General features: G+C 44.5%; 1 protein-coding gene across 2 annotated transcripts in view; it reads left to right on the top strand.

The window, feature by feature from the left end:
- uba7 (ubiquitin-like modifier activating enzyme 7) overlaps positions 1-20009 on the top strand; it is a 115550-nt gene that overhangs the window by 22671 nt on the left and 72870 nt on the right. The window contains exons 16-19 of one of the 2 annotated variants that reach the window (XM_041887540.2): positions 5799-5997; positions 13898-13972; positions 17268-17463; positions 17554-17639. In XM_041887540.2, coding sequence (XP_041743474.1) covers positions 5799-5997; positions 13898-13972; positions 17268-17463; positions 17554-17639 — 556 coding nt within the window. Of the gene's footprint in view, positions 1-5798; positions 5998-13897; positions 13973-17267; positions 17464-17547; positions 17640-20009 lie in introns of both variants that reach the window. The other variant, XM_041887539.2, reaches the window with a different exon arrangement.

Genomic DNA, 20009 nt, shown 5'->3' with positions numbered 1-20009 from the left:
ACTCCACTGCCATCTCCGCCACACTGCGAGCCCCCTGCCGAAGAGAAAACAACCGTTTCGCAGCCTCCTTGCCTCGTACGGGGTGGTCAAAAACCTTCCTCATCTCAGTGGTGAAGGCAACGTAAGCGTTGCAAATGTCTGACTGACTCTCCCAGACCGCGGATCCCCAGGCACGAGCGGAACCGCTAGTAGAGTTGATAAGGTAGGCAATACGGGCTCTTTCTGAGGCGTAGGTGAGGGGCTGTTGTTCAAACACTAACGAGCATTGAGTCAAAAAATCGCCACAGGTTCCCATGTTCCCGTCATAGCGCTCTGGAGCAGGAACAAAAGGCTCTCTGATCTGGGCTGAAGGGGTAGTAAGGGCAGACACTTGATTGGTGAGTAATTGAACCTGATTAAGCAGCACCTGACTGTCCTCAGCAATCGTCTTAAACAGGGTATCATGTTGGCCAAGTAAAATGCCCTGATTGGCTATGGCAGTCCAAATTGGAGTGCACTCTGGGGTGGTATCCAAGCTACTGTCTGCTGGGTTCATGATGGTCAGATCATACTGTTATGATTTACCAGTATTAGAACCCAAATGCAGACAAGTACACCAAGCCAGAGAAGGTTTAACAGGTTTATTTAAAATGTTCAATAGTCCAGGTTTCCAATAATAGGGGAAGAGCAAGTCCAGGTTACAGGGAGGGTAACAGATCCAGGTCAGGGCAGGTGTGGTACCGTAATGTCCTAGTGTCCGTGGTGAGTCCAAAAGAGAGGTCCGGTAGTGGAGAGCAGGATGGTGGTGGCAGGAGTGAAGCGGAGGCAGGAGTCAGGTTCCAAATATCTGTGGCACAGGAGAAAAAGTAAATAGAACAGGCCAAAACACAAAGAGCAAAAATAAACAGGTTGAGTCGGCAGCGAGACTAACATGGTCGTCTTGACTATGATCTGACGATGAGTGGTAAGTTTGACCGGGTCTTAAAGGCTGAGGTGATTATGGTGAATGAGCTGCAGCTGGAACCCTGACTCCCGCACACCAGACTTCACTCCTGCAATCAAGGACAGACAGAGGGGAGGGAGAGAGCAGAGAGAGAGCTACCTAGCAGCAGTAGGCCTAACAATTATCTGTAACGTCCCTCAGTCAAGCAGTGAATTTCAAACGCATGTTCAACCACAAAGACCAGGGAAATTTTCCAATGCCTCGCAAAGAATGGCACCTGTTGGTAGATATGTTAAAAAAAAGAAACAGACATTAAATATTTCTTTGAGCATGGAGAAGTTATTAATTACACTTTGGATGGTGTATCAATACACCCAGTCACTACAAAGATGCAAGCGTCCTTCCTAACTCAGTTGCCTGAGTGGAAGGAAACTGCTTAGGGATTTCACCATGAGGCCAATGGTGACTTTAAAACAGTTACAGAGTTTAAGTGCTGTATATAGCCTCGCTATTGTTATTTTTACTGCTGCTCTTTAATTATTTGTTACTTTTATTTCGTATTATTTTATATTGTATTTTTTATTGTTTCTTTTTTTTTCTTTTTTTGGTATTCTTTCTTAAAACTGCATTGTTGGTTAAGGGCTTGTAATTAAGCATTTCACTGTAAGGTCTACATCTGTTGTATTCGGCGCATGTGACAAATACAATTTGATTTGATTTGATGTGATAGGAGAAAACAGAGGATGGATCAACAACATTGTAGTAACTCCACAATACTAACCTAATTGACAGAGTGAAAAGTAGGAAGACTGTACAGAATAAAACATATTCCAAAACATGCATCCTGTTTGCAACAAGGCACTAAAGTAATACTGCAAAATATGTGGCAAAGCAATTAACTTTTTGTCCTGAATACAAAGTGTTATGTTTGGGGCAAATCCATTACACACATTACTGAGTACCACTCTATATATTTTCAAGCGTAGTGGTGGCTGCATCATGTTATGGGTATGCTTGTAATCGTTAAGGACTGGGGAGTTTTTCAGGATAAAAAAGAAAGGGAATGGAGCTAAGCACAGGCAAATTCCTAGAGGAAAACCTGGTTCAGTCTGCTTTCCACCAGACACTGGGAGATGAATTCACCTTTCAGCAGGACAATAACCTAAAACACAAGGCCAAATCTACTCTGGAGTTGCTTACTAAGAAGACAGGGAATGTTCCTGAGTGGCCGAGTTACAGTTTTGACTTAAATCTACTTGATAATTTATGTACTCCCGAGTGGCGCAGTGGTCTAAGGCACTGCATCGCAGTGCTAGCTGTGCCACTAGAGATCCTGGTTCGAATCCAGGCTCTGTTGTAGGCGGCCGCGACCGGGAGACCCATGGGGCGGCGCACAATTGGCCCAGCGTCGTCCAGGGTAGGGGAGGGAATGGCCGGCAGGGGATGTAGCTCAGTTGGTAGAGCATGGCGTTTGCAACGCCAGGGTTGTGGGTTCGATAAAATAATGTATGCGCTAACTGAAAGTCGCTCTGGATAAGAGCGTCTGCTAAATGACTAAAATGTAAATGTCAAGATCTGAAAATGGTTGAAGAATTTTCAAAATAATAATGGGCAAATGTTGCACAATCCAGGTGTGTAAAGCTCTTAAAGACTTACCCAGAAAGACTCACAGCTGTAAGTGCTGCCAAATATACTTCTACAAAGTATTGACTCGGATGTGAATACTGTATGTAAATGAAATATTTCTGTATTACATTTTCAATACATTTGCAAAACTTTCTAAAAACATGTTTTCACTTTGTCATTATGGGGTATTGTGTGGAGATGGGTGAGTAATTTTTGTATATTTAATCAATTTTGAATTCAGGCTGTAACACAACAAAATGTGGAATAAGTCAAGGGGTAGGAATACTTTCTGAAGGCACTGTACATACCCCTAATAACTAGTGAGCCCTACAGATGGTAATGCAGTAGTTAGTGCTGTTTCTAATGAACAGCCAGTGTAGCAGTAGAGCTCAGGTAAGAGATGTCCTTCTGGGTAAAACCACCCTCCCACCAGGGGACTTCTCTCTCATGTGGGCCTCAGAGCTGCTCACCCTCCTGGGTTAATGATCTGGCACACAGTCAGTCAGCTAATTAGACAGAGATCTCCAACTCATATACATCCATCCACCTAAAGGCCTGAGGACTAGTTTAGTTACTGCTGATAGAGGAAAGTAAGTATTATAATGAAGTACCAGCTGTCCTCATGGTTTTGTTGTGGTTGGTTTTTACAACACTTTTGGAATACAGTTGGCGTCTTGCTTGTGTATTCTGTATGTATTGTGTGTTTATCTAATGGTCTGTGGGTCTGTGAGAGTGACAGTGCGTCTCAGCTGCTCAGGAGCCCTGTTAATCTGCCCCAGTAAGAGTCCATCAGCTGCTCCAGAGCCCTGTTAATCTGCCCCAGTAAGAGTCCATCAGCTGCTCCGGAGCCCTGTTAATCTGCCCCAGTAAGAGTCCATCAGCTGCTCCGGAGCCCTGTTAATCTGCCCCAGTAAGAGTCCATCAGCTGCTCCAGAGCCCTGTTAATCTGCCCCAGTAAGAGTCCATCAGCTGCTCCAGAGCCCTGTTAATCTGCCCCAGTAAGAGTCCATCAGCTGCTCCGGAGCCCTGTTAATCTGCCCCAGTAAGAGTCCATCAGCTGCTCCGGAGCCCTGTTAATCTGCCCCAGTAAGAGTCCATCAGCTGCTCCAGAGCCCTGTTAATCTGCCCCAGTAAGAGTCCATCAGCTGCTCCGGAGCCCTGTTAATCTGCCCCAGTAAGAGTTCAGTTGAGACTCATGGCCTGCCTGTGTTTCTCTCCCAGGCTCAGTGTATCTTACTGAGATTTAATATAGGCCCCTTTAATGATGGAGAAGCCCCCTGCCTCCTGTGGAGACTAGTGTCCTCTGGAGACGAGAGCAGACCTCACCCAGCAGGCCCCACAGACTCAGAAGAAAACCACTCCAACATCTCAGACTAACAGAGTAGGTGTAGGAGAGGAGAGGATGGTGTGACTGTGTAGCGCAGGATATATGCTGTGTTAACTGGACCCAATCCCCTCATCCTCTCTCAGGGCCTCCTCCTAAACACTACCCCAATACTGGAGCCATGGGAAATATCCCTTCAGGGAAATATGGTTCTGTCTGATGTAAAGAGGTGATGGGAAAAGGTCTGTTGGCCAAACAAAGAAGCAAAGTTGTGGCAAATGCTGCGTATGTCAAGGTCTTTTATTATGAAGTGGTGAATAGATTTCTGTGGCATCACTCGTCTCCATCACACACATAACAAACACACATAGGATAACATCCCATCATGGTAGAGACAAAGGTTATAGGGAGTCACATTCACATTCAGATAGAGAAGCGAGGAAGAGTACATTTTCCTTTAACAAGCCGCTTCATATTCAGCTAAGCCACATGTGTTGAACCTGCAAGTAAGCATTTTGTTGCACAGTGTATACCATGTGTATCCTGTTCATACGACTAATAACATTTGATGTGTATGTTGTAAAACAGACAATCTCAAATTGCTGCCATGCTTCCTGAAGTGTAACTGTCTGCAGGGGAGGCAGTCTGCTTCTACTTCTTCTACACTGCTTGTCTTTCCTGGGCAGCACTGAGCTGTTTAAGCTAAAGCCAAGAGTGTTTAAAGAGGAACCTATACCACGGGCCGTGGCACAGGAACCAGGCATACATGTGACTCAGGCTGATAGATACTACCCATGGAGCTCTGCACACACGCTCCACACACGCACGCACACACACACACACCACACACACACCACCACCACACCACCACTCCAAACACTTCCTTCCCCTCAGATGCAGGGTGACCTCTGACCTTGGGCCAGTTTCAAAGGCAGCAGCACTAACCCCCTCTCACTTCTCAGTAACAATACCACCCCCTGACTGACTGACTCAGTGTGCAGTGTTGTTCATCTTCCTGTTAGACAGACATTAGGAGACAGGATGAATGATCAAATCAAATCAAATCAAATCAAATCCAATTTTATTTGCCACATGCGCCGAATACAACAGGTGTAGACATTGCCGTGAAATGCTTACTTACAGCCCTTAACCAACAATGCATTTATGTTTTAATAAAAAAGTAAAATAAAACAACAACAACAAAAAAGTGTTGAGAAAAAAAGAGCAGAAGTAAAATAAAATAACAGTAGGGAGGCTATATATACAGGGGGGTACCGGTGCAGAGTCAATGTGCGGGGGCACCGGCTAGTTGAGGTAGTTGAGGTAATATGTACATGTGGGTAGAGTTAAAGTGACTATGCATATATAATTAACAGAGTAGCAGCAGCGTAAAAAGATGGGCTGGGGGAAATAGTCCGGGTAGCCATGATTAGCTGTTCAGGAGTCAAGATTATATATTGGGTTTGCCATGCACTGCCTCACCCATAGGAATCCCTTCAAAGTAGGTGTGATAACCTCAGACAAATGCAGGTAAAGGGCACAAGAGGGTAGTTACAGTATGTGTCCATGTTTGACCGAAATAGGTGTTGTTAAACAGGACATGGCTGCTTCCACCACCACCGTTCAGTTGTTACACAATTACCGTTGGAATTTGAAAACAAGCAGAGCCAGAACTCTCTCACTTTGGAAGGATAAACCGTGGGAGGGGGCGAAAGTAGAGGAGTATGTTAGCAGACCTTGAGATGGTTTAAATGAGTTGTAAAGCCCACCTCATCCTGCCCACCCATCTTACAGCATCCCTATTGTTCTCCTTTGTGTTTATGTTTTGAGTCTTTCTGGAGAATCATCCTCTTGAAGGAGATTACATGCAGGTCCATTAGGGGAGAGTTCCTGGTATAATGGTGCTTATGCTATTGTTCCCTGCAGGGATGCTGCTGGGTTCCTGGAGCGCACCTTGGGTCGGGGGGAGGCAGAGGCTCTGGAGGTCCTGGAGTGTGTGTGGGGAGGCGTGGGGGGACAGCGGCCCCAAGGCTGGAAGGACTGTGTTGGGTGGGCCCGTCGCCAGTGGGAGACCCTCTACAACAACGACATCGCACAGCTGCTGCACTGTTTCCCCTCTGACCAGGTAAGAGTAACACAACACACACTGGAAAACCATTGGAAAACCAGGGGCATAGCTCCTAAATCCCCAAAGGTAAGAGTTTTCTTTAACGTTGTTTATGAATATGAACACTTGGTGGCACTATTGTTCACACACCTTATGCGTTCTTCATAAGATGATAGTCAGATACTGGTTATAAGCCTGTCTTTTGATCTCTGTTACATGTGACACCAGTGTGCTGATACATGATCAAGACATATGCCATATGTAGTGGCAAGTTTATATACAGTGAAATGTCCAATCATTGGAAATGCTTCAACATTTTCAGATACCCATTCTCATTTTTACCTTGGAAGGCATAATCCAAGAATATATAGCCCTAAACTGTTTTTTAAGCATATTGAACACACCATGAACATATCTTGGGATAGTTAGTATTTGACAGCCCACTGATATGGTATCCTCAAAAGTGTCTATTGGGATCCATATAATATCCTGAGGCATATAGACTACAGAGAGTGACATCACATTACATGCTGTTACACCTGGGGGGTGTCTACCCAAACACTCCCCCTGTGATCATATGGATTAACCCTTTACAGGACACTGACAACTGGACCTGTCTGGCCTGATCTGATAACACTATCTCCCCTCTCTTGGTTGATATAATATGGGTCAATAAAAATTCCTCTGACCGAGACAACCGATTCCATTCCACTCATATCCTGTTTAAAGCCTTATTGGTGGGAGGGTGGGTTCGTCTGGAAGAAATGCATAGCATTTTTGCTCCAAGTCCCCTGAGAGAAGCCCTTTTGGTATTGGACTCATTTAGCAGGAAAATGAGTCATTGTTAAACAATGGGCCAGGCCGTGCCTCATGCTCTGAAGCACTCAAGTTTCTGGGCTACGGTTCTGTTGAGCGGCAGCAATACATCATGTAAAAGATTGTAATGTATCAAAACAGAGAGAAAAGATCCCTTTGTGTGTTTGCATTAAGTAATGTAGTGTAGCTTATTATTCTGCAGTGGCACAAGCCTTATGGGAGCAGGATGTTTTAAAAAGGTGTCACGCCCTGACCTATAGACTCTAGTTAGTTTGGTCAGGGTGTGAATATATGTGTGGGTTTTTCTATGTTTCTATTTCTATGTTTGGCCGGGTGTGATTCCCAATCAGAGGCAGCTGTCGCTCGTTGTCTCTGATTGGGGATCATACTTAGGCAGCCAGTTCTCCTGCCTGTGTTGTGGGATCTTGTTTGTGTTCGGTGAGTTTTGGCTTGTTTGTGTATAGCCTTCCGACATCACGTTTCCGTTTGTTGTTTTGTATGTTTATTCAGTTCAATAAACATGTATGCATTTCATGCTGTGCCTTTGTCTGACCCGTTCATCAATGACCGTGACAAAAGGACAGACATTTGTTGTTGTTATCAGTAACATGTTGGGGTTTCTGTTTTTCTTCCTCTGTTCTCTCTCTGTTTTAATAGGTCATTAGTACAGTTAGCCTGGCTGTGGTTTCTGTATCCTCCGAGAGAGTTGTTTCTAACCACAGTTGCTTTCTGGGGAAGTGTGATAAGGCTACTGTCGGTTAACCTCCACAAAATTTCAATGAGTGAAATACAGTGTCTAACTGCCTTACCATTAGGCTGGAATGTTTTTTGGGAAAAGAAATGCAAATCTATTTTACAGGCATACGTCTTATTAACGTAACTGTTTCCCACCCCTTAGCCAACAGAAAATGCCCTTATGCAGATTGAATGGTATTAAAGGTTGAGTAAGTAAGAATGTTGTCAACAAATGTACCAACATCTCTATTATACTGTATGTAAATAGTTTATGATTAGTGAATTACATAATGGAGTTATTTTGTTAGATACTTCTCCCTATTCATAGGTTGCACCTCCGTCACTCGGTCGCGTCATGCCATTGTTATGAACGTTCTCGAGCCACCCTCTACCGGCTGTGCAATAGTGGTGCCCTAAAGTCGTCATAAGCCCAGTCATTCTGGACGGAGGCTAGCGACTGTTTATTCAAAATTACAATATAATGCCTGGAAATACGATGACATTGCTAAAGTATTCAAATATTTAGTAGGAAACAACTTTGCCTGCATTACAGTTGAAGTCGGAAGTTTACATACACCTTAGCCAAATACATTTCAACTCTGTTTTTCACAATTCCTGACATTTAATCCTAGTAAAAATTCCATGTCTTAGGTCAGTTAGGATCACCACTTTATTTTAAGAATGTGAAATGTCAGAATAATAGGAGAGAGCTTTTATTTCTTTCATCACATTCCCAGTGGGTCAGAAGTTTGCATATACTCATTTAGTATTTGGTAGCATTGCCTTTAAATTGTTTAACTTGGGTCAAACGTTTTGGGTAGCCTTCCACAAGCTTCCCACAATAAGTTGGGTGAATTTTGGCCCATTCCTCCTGACAGAGCTGGTGTTACTGAGTCAGATTTGTAGGACTCCTTGCTCGCACATGCTTTTTCAGTTCTGCCCACAGATTTTCTATAGGATTGAGGTCAGGGCTTTGCAATGGCCACTCCAATACCTTGACTTTGATGTCCTTAAGACATTTTGCCACAACTTTGGAAGTATGCTTGGGGTCATTGTCCATTTGGAAGACCCATTTGCGACCAAGCTTTAACTTCCTGACTGATGTCTTGAGATGTTGCTTCAATATATCCACATCATTTTACTTCCTCATGATGCCATCTATTTTGTGAAGTGCACCAGTCCCTCTTGCAGCAAAGCATCCCCACAGCATGATGCTGCCACCCCCGTGCTTCACGGTTGGGATGGTGTTCTTCGGCTTGCAAGCTACCCCCTTTTTCCTCCAAACATAACGATGGTCATTATGGCCAAACAGTTAAATTTTTGTTTCATCAGACCAGAGGACATTTCTCCAAAAGGTACGATCTTTGTCCCCATGTGCAGTTGCAAACCGTAGTCTGGCTTTTTTATGGCGGTTTTGGAGCAGTGGCTTCTTCCTTGCTGAGCGGCCTTTCAGGTTATGTCGATATAGGACTCGTTTTACTGTGAATATATATACTTTTGTACCTGTTTCCTCCAGCATCTTCACAAGGTCCTTTGCTGTTGTTCTGGGATTGATTTGCACTTTTCGCACCAAAGTACGTTAATCTCTAGGAGACAGAACGCGTCTCCTTCCTGAGCGATATGACGGCTGCGTGGTCCCATGGTGTTTATACTTGCGTACTATTGTTTGTACAGATGAACGTGATACCTTCAGGCATTTGGAAATTGCTCCCAAGGATGAACCAGACTTGTGGAGGTCTACAATTTTTTTTCTGAGGTCTTGGCTGATTTCTTTCGATTTTCCCATGATGTCAAGCAAAGAGGCACTGAGTTTGAAGGTAGGCCTTGAAATACATCCACAGGTACACGTCCAATTGACTCAAATGATGTCAATTAACCTATCAGAAGCTTCTAAAGCCATGACATCATTTTCCAAGCTGTTTAAAGGCACGGTCAACTTAGTGTATGTCAACTTCTGACCCACTGGAATTGTGATACAGTGAATTATAAATGAATTAATCTGTCTGTAAACAATTGTTGGAAAAATTACTTGTGTCATGCACAAAGTAGATGTCCTAACCGACTTGCCAAAACTATGGTTTGTTAACAAGAAATTTGTGGAGTGGTTGAAAAACGAGTTTTAATGACTCCAACCTAAGTGTATGTAAACTTCAGACTTCAACTGTATTATTTAGTATATGTAAAGACAAGATTAAATCAAGAATAGTGTGATGGGTGACAATATTAGCCTATCACTTGTGAATGATATATTATCACTTGTGAATGATGCCCAGCGTAAGGCATGAAACAATGCTTTTTTTTGTTGTTGACTTTTTCAAATCATAGTTGCACACCTCATGTATGCCCACAGGCCTATATGTTTTGATAAGGTTTGTATCACAACAAAAGTGGCTAAATAACTTATTTAAATTAAGCACATTAATCAGTTTTACAAGGGGTGTAGAGCCTAACTGGCATACATAAGCAAGTTTGGGGAAGATCATTTTCACCATAAAAATGCACCTTTATAATAAAAGCATTACATGCATAATCGTATTTGTGGTCACTTTTGATAATGGTGTTTTACCGCTAATGGAACATTCCGCTTATAACCTACTTCCATGTCCGCATTGCTGCGCTTATAATGTGAAGAAATAGACTAATAGTTTATCAACATTGCGTACAAAAGTTTTTGGGATGCTAGTGGTTGTATTAATTTGGGATCTATCTATAGACTGTCCCAGACTATGTTTGGAATATTTATTTCTCGCACAGAATAGAATAGGTCAACTTTTGTACTATGGGGGATAGGAGATTGACATAGACTAGTGCTTTTGTTGTTCATTAGGCCTACTCATCTTGTTGACTGACGAAAAGTAAATGTGTACAGTTCTTCCAATATCTTCAATATGCACCTCGGAATTGGATAAGGACGCGCGCAGTTGCGTCCCCGATGTGTCTGTCTTCACTTGTAAAAGACCAGATCACGTGATGGAGAGCCATGTGAGTGAGAGGTGCTTCGGAGCACGCAGCACTCAGGGAGAAGGGAATTATAATTATTATATTTAGCCCAAGGGCACAACGGCCACTGGCCACAAAATACATGGATTTTTTTAGGAGGCATTAGGGCCACACAAAGTGGATGCTGCCGTGAAATTCGAGGCGTTATCAAGTGCTTGTCAAATTGTGAATGAGACTGATGAAGTGTGTACAGCCTGCGCAAAAAAACAAAGCAGAGCTCATGCCTTTCATCCTACTTTTTTCAAATCATCATTAGTCGCATAATGCAACCTTACAATGTATTAAAGTTCAAAACATATAGCCCAACGTTTATAGAACAACTAAAGTTAAATTAATAACTCTAAATTAAGCATATAGGAGTACCTGTTTCTTTTTTAACCGCTCAACACAGAATAGCCGCATGTGCGCACTCCCTCAAATCGTTCGGAGAAAATATCCTTTCTATTTTATTCAGCTTTGTTTAATTGTATTCTTCATACTATAAAATTCTAAGCAAATCTTGTCTGCTAAATTAACTAGTGTAGCCCACAGCCATATGGCATAGCCAGATCAGGATCTAACATAAAGACAACTCAGAGTATGGTATTCTGTTCTTCTGAAATAGTCTACATTTTCTTCATATCATGTTTCTTTAGACCTGTCTAAAATAAATAATGGATTTATTGTGAAGGTGTAGGCTAAATTACATGGATTTATTAGACTTTTTTAAGTGTAGATGTTCCAAAGGTCTGCATCAGTGGCTTGTAGGCTATGTGTGGAAGCCAGGAGATGCTAAATGTGTTTATGTCAATTACCGTGAGCACGGAAGTTATTTGCTTGACAATCACCGGCTGATGAAATTTTGTGACCGCCACAGCCCTAGTTGGGACTATTGGGACTGCTGGTAGACTGTTGGGACTGTTGGTAGACTGTTGGTAGACTGTTGGCAATGTTGGTAGACTGTTTGGACTGTTGGTAGACTGTTGGCAATGTTGGTAGACTGTTGGCAATGTTGGTAGACTGTTTGGACTGTTGGTAGACTGTTGGTAGACTGTTGGTAGACTGTTGGTAGACTGATGGTAGACTGTTGGCAATGTTGGTAGACTGTTTGGACTGTTGGTAGACTGTTGGCAATGTTGGTAGACTGTTGGTAGACTGTTGGCAATGTTGGTAGACTGTTTGGACTGTTGGTAGACTGTTGGTAGACTGTTGGTAGACTGTTGGTAGACTGTTGGGACTGTTGGTAGACTGTTGGGACTTTTGGTAGACTGTTGGTAGACTGTTGGAAATGTTGGTAGACTGTTGGGACTGTTGGTAGACTGTTGGGACTGTTGGTAGACTGTTGGCAATGTTGGTAGACTGTTGGTAGACTGTTGGCAATGTTGGTAGACTGTTGGTAGACTGTCGGTAGACTGTTGGCAATGTTGGTAGATGATTTGGACTGTTGGTAGACTGTTGACAATGTTGGTAGACTGTTGGTAGACTGTTGGCAATGTTGGTAGACTGTTGGGACTGTTGGTAGACTGTTGGGACTGTTGGTAGACTGTTGGCAATGTTGGTAGACTGTTGGTAGACTGTTGGCAATGTTGGTAGACTGTTGGTAGACTGTTGGTAGACTGTTGGCAATGTTGGTAGACTGTTGGGACTGTTGGTAGACTGTTGGCAATGTTGGTAGACTGTTGGGACTGTTGGTAGACTGTTGGCAATGTTGGTAGACTGTTGGTAGACTGTTGGTAGACTGTTGGCAATGTTGGTAGACTGTTGTGACTGTTGGTAGACTGTTGGTAGACTGTTGGGACTGTTGGTAGACTGTTGGCAATGTTGGTAGACTGTTGGGACTCTTGGTAGACTGTTGGTAGACTGTTGGCAATGTTGGTAGACTGTTGGGACTGTTGGTAGACTGTTGGGACTGTTGGTAGACTGTTGGCAATGTTGGTAGACTGTTGGTAGACTGTTGGTAGACTGTTGGCAATGTTGGTAGACTGTTGGGACTGTTGGGACTGTTGGTAGACTGTTGGTAGACTGTTGGGACTGTTGGTAGACTGTTGGCAATGTTGGTAGACTGTTGGTAGACTGTTAGGACTGTTGGTAGACTGTTAGGACTGTTAGGACTGTTGGTAGACTGTTGGTAGACTGTTGGGACTGTTGGTAGACTGTTGGCAATGTTGGTAGACTGTTGGGACTGTTGGTAGACTGTTGGGACTGTTGGTAGACTGTTGGGACTGTTGGTAGACTGTTGGCAATGTTGGTAGGCTGTTGGGACTGTTGGTAGACTGTTGGCAATGTTGGTAGACTGTTGGGACTGTTGGTAGACTGTTGGCAATGTTGGTAGACTGTTAGGACTGTTGGTAGACTGTTAGGACTGTTGGTATACTGTTGGTAGACTGTTGGGACTGTTGGTAGACTGTTATGACTGCTGGGACTGTTGGTAGGCTGTTGGTAGACTGTTGGGACTGTTGGTAGGCTGTTGGTAGACTGTTGGGACTGTTGGGACTGTTGTTAGACTGTTGGTAGGCTGTTGGTAGACTGTTAGGACTGTTAGGACTGTTGGTAGACCGTTGGTAGACTGTTGGGACTGTTGGTAGACTGTTGGGACTGTTGGTAGACTGTTGGGACTGTTGGTAGACTGTTGGGACTGTTGATAGACTGTTGGGACTGTTGGTAGACTGTTGGGACTGTTGGTAGACTGTTGGGACTGTTGGTAGACTGTTGGGACTGTTGGTAGACGGTTGGGACTGTTGGTAGACTGTTGGGCTGTTGGTAGACTGTTTAGACTGTTGGGACTGTTGGTAGACGGTTGGGACTGTTGGTAGACTGTTGGGACTGTTGGTAGACTGTTAGGACTGTTGGTAGACTGTTGGGACTGTTGGTAGACTGTTGGGACTGTTGGTAGACTGTTGGGACTGTTGGTAGACTGTTGGTAGACTGTTGGGACTGTTGGTAGACTGTTGGGACTGTTGGCTAGATCAAAGCTCTCAGGCTCCTCTGTTCTTATTTTATCAGGACAACAAATGTTGTGGTAAACACAACTCATAACAACATCAGTCTGTTTGTTTCGCTGTCTGCCTGCATGGCCTCTGGGAATGTGGTGTTGGCACGTCAGATAATGACCCAGGGAAAGTATTATATTAAAATGTGATTGTCATGCATATACCAAGCACAAGGACAAATCCCATGTACTCTGTGGTTATGAAGATATCATGTTTATCATATTGCCGAGAAAAAACACCATCCCATGATCATCTAGGTGTGTCATGTATATTTCCTATGGATTGGTGTGGACAGCCACAAGACTCTCTTTGCTTTGAATACCTTCATTGTATTGATGATTTATTGCTGTGATTGATTGATGTCATTTAGAATTCACTCTTTGTCTGTCTCTTCTCAGTTGACGAGTTCAGGTCTGCCTTTCTGGTCTGGAGCAAAGAGATGTCCCCATCCCTTGACCTTTGACCCCAACAATGTAAGTTTTACACAGCCTACTGTATTTTCCTCAGTCTCAGTCACACACAGTGTTCTGCATTTGTCTCATTTGCCTGTCGAACCGGTCAGCGGGAATGATTTGAAATGTCATTATCTCAGCTGATAACACACTCCTCACATTCTCTCTGGTTGTATATTGGATTGGTTCTTATCTAACCTGTGAGAACCACTTACCTGCTGCTGCAGACAAAGCAAGGTGGATAAAATCTACCTCATCACCACCTTTACGCACACATAAACACAGACACACACACACACACAAACACACACACACACACACACACACACACACACACACACACACACAAGCACAAGCACAAGCGCACACAATGGAGCTATAGAGGTGAAGAATCTGTGACCAAGGGGTTCAAATGTTGTTTGAGTGTGAACACGCCTCTCCTCTCTTATCTTTTATGCTACGTTCCTCTCCTCTCTTATCTTTTATGCTACGTTCCTCTCCTCTCTTATCTTTTATGCTACGTTCCTCTCCTCTCTTATCTTTTATGCTACGTTCCTCTCCTCTGTTATCTTTTATGCTACGTTCCTCTCCTCTCTTATCTTTTATGCTACGTTCCTCTCCTCTGTTATCTTTTATGCTACGTTCCTCTCCTATCTTAACTCCGCTGCTCTCCCTCCTTCCTTTCTCCTCACCTTTCCGATCCTCTCCTCCTGTCTTCTCCGTTCCTCCTCCTCTCACCTCGTCTTTCTTCACCTATGCTCTGTTTCTTTGTTCCCCTCCTCTCTGTTCTCTCCTCTCTGTTCTCTCCTCCCCGTTCCCCTCCTCTCTGTTCTCTCCTCCCCGTTCCCCTCCTCTCTGTTCTCTCCTCTCTGTTCACCTGCTCTCTGTTCTCTCCTCCCCGTTCCCCTCCTCTCTGTTCTCTCCTCTCTGTTCACCTGCTCTCTGTTCTCTCCTCTCTGTTCACCTGCTCTCTGTTCTCTCCTCTCTGTTCACCTGCTCTCTGTTCTCTCCTCTCTGTTCTCTCCTCTCTGTTATATCCTCTCTGTTCTCTCCTCTCTGTTCCCCTCATCTCTGTTCCCCTCATCTCTGTTCTCTCCTCTCTGTTCTCTCATCTCTGTTCTCTCCTCTCTGTTCTCTCCTCTCTGTTCTCTCTTCTCTGTTCTCTCCTCTCTGTTCCCCTCTTCTCTGTTCTCTCCTCTCTGTTCCCATCATCTCTGTTCTCTCCTCTCTGTTCCCCTCATCTCTGTTCTCTCCTCTCTGTTCTCTCCTCTCTGTTATATCCTCTCTGTTCCCCTCCTCTCTGTTCTCTCATCTCTGTTCTCTCCTCTCTGTTCTCTCCTCTCTGTTCTCTCCTCTCTGTTCTCTCTTCTCTGTTCTCTCCTCTCTGTTCCCCTAATCTCTGTTCTCTCCTCTCTGTTCTCTCATCTCTGTTCTGTCCTCTATGTTCTCTCCTCTCTGTTCTCTCCTCTCTGTTCTCTGTTCTCTCCTCTCTGTTCCCCTCTTCTCTGTTCTCTCCTCTCTGTTCCCATCATCTCTGTTCTCTCATCTCTGTTCTCTCCTCTCTGTTCTCTCCTCTCTGTTCTCTCTTCTCTGTTCTCTCCTCTCTGTTCCCCTCTTCTCTGTTCTCTCCTCTCTGTTCCCATCATCTATGTTCTCTCATCTCTGTTCTCTCCTCTCTGTTCCCCTCATCTCTGTTCTCTCCTCTCTGTTCTCTCCTCTCTGTTCCCCTCATCTCTGTTCTCTCCTCTCTGTTCTCTCATCTCTGTTCTCTCCTCTCTGTTCTCTCCTCTCTGTTCCCCTCATCTCTGTTCTCTCCTCTCTGTTCTCTCCTCTCTGTTCCCCTCATCTCTGTTCTCTCCTCTCTGTTCTCTCCTCTCTGTTCCCCTCCTCTCTCCCGGTGTGAGGGTTGTCACCTCACCTGTCCTTAGGTCTGGGCTTGCAGCTCTCACAGACAGACAATAGGACAACAACAATGGTATTTAGGAATGCCTCTTATCAAGACTCAATGAACACACTGACTGCTTCTAGAGCATAGAGCCTATTCATGGCCTGTTGAATGCCATTTAATAGCAGTTGTAAATCAATGGAACCACCCTATGAATCTTTTACAGTCCTCTGATGTATTCAATGGTAAACATTACTTTAAAAAATCGACATGATGAATCACAAGGGGGTTTGTTGGTCACCGATGGGAGGTTTTAAACTGATGTAAATTGCGATGGTTTTCTGACTTGTTTTCTGGCTTGACGGTGCAGGTAGCCTAGCGGTTAGAGGCATGGGCCAGTAACCGAAAGGTTGCTGGTTCAAATACCCGAGCTGACAAAGTGAAACATCTGTTGATGTGCCCTTGAGCAAGGCACTTAACCTTAATTTGGTCCAGGGGCACCGTACTACAATGGCTGACTTAGTAAAACAACACCTTTCACTGCATCTGTCTGGTGTATGTGACAATAAAACATATTGATATTTTTTGGTTAAGTCCAGAGGGTTTTTTCCTTTGGTAACTACTGGGTGACTCTGCTGATAGCTCAAACAGCCCAGTCATCATGTGGTGGCCATATTCCATGAGCAGAGTTGGGGAGTAACTGATTACATTTAAGGGAAAAAAACCTCTGGACATAACCAAAAAATATCAATATGTTTTATCAGTTACATGTAATCCGATAACAAAAAACTCTTAACTGTAATCAGTTACGTTACCAGCAAAAATATTGTAATCAGATTACAGATACTTTTGAAAAACTAGATGATTACTTCTTGGATTACTTTAAAATTCAGAGCAATGTTTGCGAAAAAATACATTATGACACCTTTCTGTTTAAGTTTGTTCCACCTGAGCAAGTCTGACCACAAGCCAGAGACCACTATGATGACACACCAAATGCGTTTGATGGATCCTTTTTGTCTTCTTCTAATGCCTCTTAAGGGGAAAGTAATCCAAAAGTAACTGAAAGTAATTAGATTATGTTACTTAGTTTGGGTAATCCAAAAGTTACGTTACTGATTACAATTTTAGACAGGTAACTAGTAACTGTAACGGATTACATTTAGAAAGTAACCTACCCAACCTTATCCATGAGGAACATCCTGTCAGATATTAACATTTTCCACAGCTTTTGCTCCTCACGTGCAAATGGTAGGAAGTGGTCTTTGTACCACCCCTAATATGACCAAAGTGGATTTGTGGGTTTTGTTTGAGTTAGCAGCATGTGTGTAATGTAATTATTTATTTTACCTCAGCGGGTCTGGTTCTGACTGTTGAGATGTAGAGGTGGGGGGTCATTAACAGTTTGTGTTATCTTGTCATGTATTGTAGACCACCCATATGGACTATGTGGTGGCAGCAGCCAACCTCTATGGGCAGATCTATGGGATTGTGGGTACACGAGACTGCTCTGCCATCAGGAGCGTCCTAGAGAGGGTCCACATACCTGCCTTCACCCCCAAGTCTACTGTCAAGATCCATCTCACTGACAAGGAGATGGAGGAGGAGAGGGAGAGTGGAAATTTGGGTGAGGAAACTGTCCATTTATCTACTGTATGTTGTGTTATATGCCTGTTTCTCAGGCCTATGTGTTTATTTTCCATTTGACCAGACACAGGCCGACTGGAGGAGTTGCAGAAGAAGCTGTCCTCTCCTCCAGTGAACAGCGCAGCCCTGCAGATGCACCCCATTGACTTTGAGAAGGTAATAAGAGCCCAGCGCCATGCTCGCCATATCTCCACTGGTAACACTGCATAGTGTTAGGGACCACACAGAGGGCAGGGGGCCACGCTGAACTCTATATGGGGCAAAGAAAATGCAGTTTCGTCTTTGGGTCCTCAATGACCCTTGTCTGTTCTAGTCCCTAACAGGACACACACTGCGGTGGCTCAGTGTCTAAGGAAACAGGCCTGTCCTGTGTTCTGGGGCCTCTCTGTTGCACTGCTACTGCAAGGGGGAGTATTTTAGAGAGCGCACATCTTGTTAAAAACAACCTTCAGAACAGTGGTGAATAAATAGTCTGCAGTGACTAGGCCTGAGGACCTCTAGCACTGTTTGTGGGGCTGTAGGGAGTTTTGGTCACTGAGGATCCCTGTCTACAGTGTCCCCCCCTAGCCCCCGCTCCCCATCTCACATGGTCTACCACCACCATGTCACCCAGCCCTTTGAAGCGGCACACTCACACAGCCCAGGGGGCAAGAGTTCCTCCATAACACTTCCATTGTGCAGCCAGTCACTGTCATGCAGAGGAACCTGAGCCTCCCTCTCTCTCCTTTCTTTCTTTCTGTCTTTCTTTCTCTCACTCCCACTCTCTCTCTTCTCTCTCACTCCCCCGCCTCATCTATCTATCGTTAAATGAGGTTTGGAGCTGTGTAGTGCAGATGACTGATTAGTGTGGCTGGCGAGGTGAGTAGGGTTGATGAGGTAAGACAGGTAAGTATCAGATGTCACCTTGCCTTGGATGTGACTAAGACCCTCCTCCTCGTCCACCTCCTCCTCCTCGTCGTCCACCTCCTCATCCTCCTCGTCCACCTCCTCCTCCTCCCCGTCCACCTCCTTATCCTCCTCATCCTCCTCGTCCACCTCCTCATCCTCCTCGTCCACCTCCTCCTCCTCCTCGTCCACCTCCTTATCCTCCTCATCCTCCTCGTCCACCTCCTCATCCTCCTCGTCCACGTCCTCATCCTCCTCGTCCACCTCCTCCTCATCTAACCTGCCTTAGATAGCTATTTTGTCCCTCCCCCCATACACTCAGAGACCGACTCAATTGATGCCTCTAGAGATACTATCTCTTTCATTGTTACCCAACGCTTAGGTTTACCTCCACTTTACTCATATCCTTTCATATCCTTGTCTGTACATAATGCCCTGAATCTTTTCTATAACACCCGGAAATCTGCCCCCTTTATTCTATGTACCCAACGCACTAGAAGACCAGTTCTTAAAGCCTTTAGCCGTATCCTTATTCTAGTCCTCCTCTGTTCCTCTGGTGATGTAGAGGCTAACCCAGGCCCTGCAGCCCTCAGTATCACTCCTACTCCCCAGGCGCTATCATTTGATGACTTCTGTAATCGCAAAAGTCTTGGTTTCTTGCACATAAATATCAGAAGTCTACTTCCTAAGTTTGAGTTATTCACTGCGTTAGCACACTCTGCCAACCCTGATGTTCTAGCAGTGTCTGAATCCTGGCTCAGGAAGGCCACCAAAAATTCTGAAATTTCCATCCCCAACTATAACATTTTCCGTCTAGATAGAACTGCCAAAGGGGGTGGAGTTGCAATCTACTGTAGAGATAGCCTGCAGAGCTCTATCATACTATCCAGGTCTGTGCCCAAACAGTTTGAGCTTCTACTTCTAAAAATCCACCTTTCCAGAAATAAGTCTCTCACTGTTGCCGCTTGCTACAGACCCCCCTCAGCCCCCAGCTGTGCCCTGGACACCATATGTGAATTGATTGCCCCCCATTTATCCTCAGAGTTTGTACTGCTTGGTGACCTAAATTGGGATATGCTTAATACCCCAGCCATCCTACAATCCAAGCTAGATGCCCTCAACCTCACGCAAATTATCAACGAACCTACCAGGTACAACCCTAAATCCGTAAACATGGGTACCCTCATAGATATCATCCTGACTAACACACCCTCTAAATACACCTCAGCTGTCTTCAACCAGGATCTCAGCGATCACTGCCTTATTGCCTGCGTCCGTAACGGGTCCGCGGTCAAACGACCACCCCTCATCACTGTCAAACGCTCCCTAAAACACTTTAGCGAGGAGGCCTTCCTAATTGACCTGGCCCAGGTATCCTGGATGGATATAGATCTCATTCCGTCAGTAGAGGATGCCTGGTTGTTCCTTAAAAGTAATTTCCTCTCAATCTTAAATAAACATGCCCCATTCAAAAAATACAGAACTAAGAACCGATATAGCCCCTGGTTCTCCTCAGACTTGACTGCCCTTGACCAGCACAAAAACATCCTGTGGCGTACAGCATTAGCATCAAATAGCCCCCGCGATATGCAACTTTTCAGGGAAGTTAGGAACCAATATACACAAGCAGTCAGGAAAGCA

The sequence above is a fragment of the Coregonus clupeaformis genome, chromosome 10 (assembly GCF_020615455.1).
Source record: "Coregonus clupeaformis isolate EN_2021a chromosome 10, ASM2061545v1, whole genome shotgun sequence".
Taxonomy (NCBI): Eukaryota; Metazoa; Chordata; class Actinopteri; order Salmoniformes; family Salmonidae; genus Coregonus; species Coregonus clupeaformis.
Note: the sequence above shows the minus strand (reverse complement) of the source record. Positions and strands in the feature narration are given on the sequence as shown.